Source organism: Marmota monax, unplaced genomic scaffold, assembly GCF_021218885.2.
Source record: "Marmota monax isolate L192 unplaced genomic scaffold, Marmota_monax_Labrador192_F-V1.1 WCK01_AAM20220418_F8-fsc00070, whole genome shotgun sequence".
Lineage (NCBI taxonomy): Eukaryota > Metazoa > Chordata > Mammalia > Rodentia > Sciuridae > Marmota > Marmota monax.
Window position 1 is genome coordinate 598,307 of NW_026692116.1, and position 5,427 is coordinate 603,733.

The 5,427-nt window shown below is 44.5% G+C and overlaps 1 protein-coding gene across 1 annotated transcript; it reads left to right on the top strand.

The window, feature by feature from the left end:
* Positions 1-209: 209 nt before the first annotated feature.
* LOC124104467 (actin, cytoplasmic 1) lies at positions 210-2,018 on the top strand. The gene has a single exon (XM_046461431.2). The coding sequence runs from the start codon at positions 287-289 to the stop codon at positions 1,412-1,414; it is 1,128 nt and encodes a 375-aa protein (XP_046317387.1). The 5' UTR covers positions 210-286; the 3' UTR covers positions 1,415-2,018.
* The last annotated feature ends 3,409 nt before the right edge of the window (positions 2,019-5,427 follow it).

Consider the following 5,427-nt stretch of genomic DNA (forward strand, 5'->3'; position numbering starts at 1 on the left):
AGCTGATCCTTGGGGTCGCAGAGCAGTCCCACCCTCAAAACTCATGTTCATGTGTTGCGTGGTTTCTTCACCGTTTTCTTAGTTATTGCTGCAGCCAGCTCCTTTAAACCTAGCTCAAGTCATCAGCCCAGCCAGCTGGCGACAAAGTCCAGCTCTCTCTCTTTATTCAGGCGGAAGATGGAGTTTAAAGAAGTGCAATGCAGACTGCCGAGACCGCGTCCATCCTGCGAGTACAGTCTCCTCGCCGCTCCACCGCCGCCAGTCCACACCCGCCACCCAGCTCGCCATGGATGACGATATCGCTGCGCTCGTCGTTGACAACGGCTCCGGCATGTGCAAGGCCGGCTTCGCGGGTGACGATGCTCCCCGGGCCGTCTTCCCCTCCATCGTGGGGCGCCCACGGCACCAGGGTGTGATGGTGGGCATGGGTCAGAAGGATTCCTATGTGGGTGACGAGGCCCAGAGCAAGAGAGGCATCCTGACCCTGAAGTACCCCATTGAGCATGGCATCGTCACCAACTGGGACGACATGGAGAAGATTTGGCACCACACCTTCTACAACGAGCTGCGTGTGGCTCCTGAGGAGCACCCTGTGCTGCTGACCGAGGCTCCCCTGAACCCTAAGGCCAACCGTGAGAAGATGACCCAGATCATGTTTGAGACCTTCAACACCCCAGCCATGTATGTGGCCATCCAGGCTGTGCTGTCCCTGTATGCCTCTGGCCGTACCACTGGCATTGTGATGGACTCCGGTGATGGGGTCACCCACACAGTGCCCATCTATGAGGGGTATGCCCTTCCCCACGCCATCCTGCGTCTGGACCTGGCTGGCCGGGACCTGACAGACTACCTCATGAAGATCCTGACTGAGCGTGGCTACAGCTTCACCACCACAGCCGAGCGGGAAATCGTGCGTGACATCAAGGAGAAGCTGTGCTACGTTGCCCTGGACTTCGAGCAGGAGATGGCCACTGCAGCCTCTAGCTCCTCCCTGGAGAAGAGCTACGAGCTGCCTGATGGTCAGGTGATCACCATTGGCAATGAGCGATTCCGCTGCCCTGAGGCACTCTTCCAGCCTTCTTTCCTGGGCATGGAATCCTGTGGCATCCATGAAACTACTTTCAATTCCATCATGAAGTGTGACGTTGACATTCGCAAGGACCTCTATGCCAACACAGTGCTGTCTGGTGGCACCACCATGTACCCAGGCATTGCTGACAGGATGCAGAAGGAGATCACAGCCCTGGCACCCAGCACAATGAAGATCAAGATCATCGCTCCCCCTGAGCGCAAGTACTCTGTGTGGATTGGCGGCTCCATCCTGGCCTCTCTGTCCACCTTCCAGCAGATGTGGATCAGCAAGCAGGAGTACGACGAATCTGGCCCCTCCATTGTCCACCGTAAATGCTTCTAGGCGGACTGTTACTTAGCTGTGTTACACCCTTTCTTGACAAAACCTAACTTTGCGCAGAAAACGAGATGAGATTGGCATGGCTTTATTTGTTTTTTTTTTTTTCCTTTTTGTTTTTGTTTTTTGTTTTGGCGCTTTTGACTCAGGATTTAAAAACTGGAACGGTGAAGGTGACAGCAGTCGGTTGGAGCGAGCATCCCCAAAGTTCTACAATATGGCCGAGGACTTTGATTGTACATTGTTCTTTTTTTTAATAGTCATTCCAAATATAGTGAGATGCATTGTTACAGGAAGTCCTTCGCCCTCCCAAAAGCCTCCCCACTCCTCCTCCTGGAGGATGGCCCAGTCCTCACCCGAGTCCATACAGGGGAGGTGACAGCATTGCTTTTGTGTAAATTATGTAATGCAAATTTTTTTAATCTTAGCCTTAATACTTTTTTATTTTGTTTTATTTTGAATGGTCAGCCATCGTGGCCCCCTTTTTGTCCCCCAACTTGAGATGTATGAAGGCTTTTGGTCTCCCTGGGAGTGGGCTAAGGTGTGGAGGCAGCCAGGGCTTACCTGTACACTGACTTGAGACCAGTTCAATAAAAGTGCACACCTTAAAGATGAAAAAAAAAAAAAAAAAAAGAAGTGCAATGCAGCTGGGTGAACAGGAGCTCTTGCTCAACATCATGTGGAAGTGGCAGATCCAGCACTTAAGCCTGGGTCCCTTAATTCTATATCTAGTGTTTTCCACATCTCTCAAAAACACTTACCAGTCCACTCACCTTTTTGTGAACCTATTCCAGCTTCTCAGACTTCATTAAATGTAGCCCCTGATGCTCAATACAGGGCAGATGCAGTCCAATCAACCAAGAGAGTAAGGGGATTGTTATCGACTCTAATTCAAAACTCCATATGCTCATTAATGCTTCTGCGATTACTTTAGATTTCTTTGTGATTCATATTGAGCATGTGATTAAAACTATTTTTTATACATTTATTTTGTTTATTTACTTTTATATGGTGCTGAGGATCAAACCCAGGGCCTCACACGTGCTAGGCGAGCACTCTACCGCTGAGCCACAACTCCAGCCCCAAAACTATTTCTTTTGTGGGTGTGGTTATTTTTTACTTGAAATGTGTTAAGCAAAATACTTTCTACTTTCCACTCTAATAGCTCATTTTTAATTTAACCAAAATATAGGACTTATTATTTAATACTCCTCAATTTCTTTTTGTTGACTTAGGTATATCATTTCACCTACTTGAGATATTTTTGAATAGTAATTCTCCTACCAAGTATATTAAGCAATCATTTATTTGATGATATATTTAGACACAAAAGTCACTTTGTAGCAAAGACAATTCCTGCTAAGTATGTCACAAAGTCCCTTACTTTTCCAGATTCTGTTGTAATTGGGTTGAAGTCATATGACTTGCCCTGGCCAATGGACAGTAAATGACATTACTTCTGGACCAAGGCTTTTAAAAGGCAATGTGATTCTTTTATTCTTCTATTCCTCTTATATAGAAATCTGGGTTGGAGGCAACACATTCTAGCAGCCATACTACAGGAGAAGCTTACCTGAGCCTATAGCTATACACTGAAGACAGAAATATTCCCTTAATTTAAATTCTCTGTATCCAGCAATAATTTTATTATATCACCTAAAATATCATTAAAAGACTTAATCAAATGTTATATATGTTAATTAGTTTAATTTAGCAATTCCACAATGTATATATTTGTCAAAATATGCTGAACACCATAAAAATATCCAACTTTTAGCCAATTTTCTAAGAAAGATTTATTTAAATGCCTTGTTAAAATCCAAATACTTTTAAGTTTTAAGGACCACATTAATCCACTGCAGATTTAGAAGCATGGTGGTGATATATTTGTATTTTAGAGATGCATCTGGGTGGGGAGTGAATTGGAAGAAACTAAGACTAGAATGGGAGGAAGAGCTGAGCCTGGTTTATGAACATTTGGGAAGGAGATTATGAGTGCTGAAGCCAATGTGAGCTGGTAAAAATAAAATTCTGTCAAAGTTATCACATTTCCACTTTGGCTGGAGTCAGAAAAATGACAAAGTCCATAGTCCTGAACCTGGCTCTTGCCTACCACTCAGTTTTTTCCTGTACCATCCTCCTCCTCTGTCCTCCAGCCACACAGACCCCCTTCCAGTTTACTTCAGGGTCCTCAGGATTCTCCATCTTGGGCTTTTGCATAGACTTTTCTCTCCGTTTAGAAGTTCTACTCTGTCCTCCTTTCCAGACTAAGTGAATACTTTGAATCTCAATTTTTTTCAGAGGTGCTTTTCCAGGACCCCCAAAATTATGCTTGATTATCTTGCCTAAGTCTCTCTGCCCTGCCCTTCTCCTTTGAGAGCATTCAACATGCTGGCAATCACTTCTTAGTGTCTCCTGGAGACTAAGAATTCCTCAAGGGCAAAGACCATGTCTGTTGTGTTTGCAACTGAGAACTTAAAACAGTGCAAAGCAGGTGTTCAGTAATATGTGTTGAAAAGGACTACTTAATAATTTGTCCTGGAAATGGATCAGAAATTGGTGCTAAACCAAATGGACTGCAGATTTTAGAATATTTTAATTCTCTGCTCTTCATGCAGTGTACTTCCTCTTTACCGAAGGCTCCTCAGAGATGACTTACAGTGATTCTGTGTTGCAACTGCAAGCTCTTTCCATTTTGTGGGGTGTCATTGCTTAATATGGGGAATTACACTTCAGTGTAGCAAACTGTAGCCCAGCCCATATCTGGCTCTCAGCCTGGTTTTGTAAATAAAGTTTTAATGGAGCACAGTCTAAAGTGCCAATGGCTGCTTTCCCACTACAACAGAAAAGATGAGTATCAGCCAAGACCACGTACATGACCTACAAGATATTACCTTTACAGAAAAAATTTGTTGACCCACAGTCTAGTGTGATTATCTGAACTCCTTCAAGACAGTGTGTGATTCCTTTCTATCGCTTTGTCTATATTTGACTTCTTTTTCTCTTTACTTCCCTTTGATCGCTTTATAATTTGCAGATTTTGTTCTTTCCTGATTCTGTACTCCACCCACCAACAGTTCTTTGTGATCCTTTGAGGTAAGAACTCACCAAAGCATTCTTTGCAGCCACAGTAATTTCTTCCTTTAGGTTCACTCCCACTTGTGCTAACAGAATTTTATTTTTTAAATTATCTCTCATGATTGGGTCTTTTTTTAAAAAAATTGGTAGTAGTAGTTAGTAATGAAGCCAGAATTAGACAGGCAGTCAGTGTAGATAGGTAAATCGAGTCAGGTGGGTCAGGTAGGTCAGGTCGGGTCAAGGAGGCCAGTTTTGAGTGAGTCTGGGAAGTTGGAGACTGTCCCCTGAGGGATCTTACCAAGAACCTGCCCCTGCTTCAACCTGTTGCCAAGGTAACCTGTCCCAGGAATTTTCCCTCCCTACTGGGAGCTATAAGGTTGTTAAAGAGTCCTTGTCTACTCCATCCTGCCCTTCCCCCTTCAGCCCACCTGTTTCCACAAGCCACACCATGGAGCATTCCTGGGCCTAGTCACATAAGCAGAAAGCGGGGGAAGGCAGGAGGGGGAAGGCAGGAGAACAAAGGAATCTAGGAAAATAAAAAGGGAAGAACACCTCATTTCTTGGGATACCATGATACCAGCTATGGCCCCCTTTTCCCTCGCCGGAGAAGTCTAATGTTACCTCTTTTTAAATAAAGCCTGCTTCATATGCTTGCCTCTGTGTGCTTCTCTGATGTTCAAACTTCAACATATAGGGAAGCAGGACTTGTCACCAATACCCGGTGGTATCAGTAGTATTTTGTGATACTAGGAAAAAAACTCTAGAAATTCTGTACCATTAAGCTACATTCCCAGGCCTTATAATTTTTATTTTGATATCCGGTCTGAAAAACCAGCCTCTATCTCAGAGCAAAGCCTGTCCAAGGAAGGGACATGACCTTTGTCCTTGAAAAGACCCACAGAGCACTCCTAGGCACATTCCCACCCTGCTAAGTTGTTTAT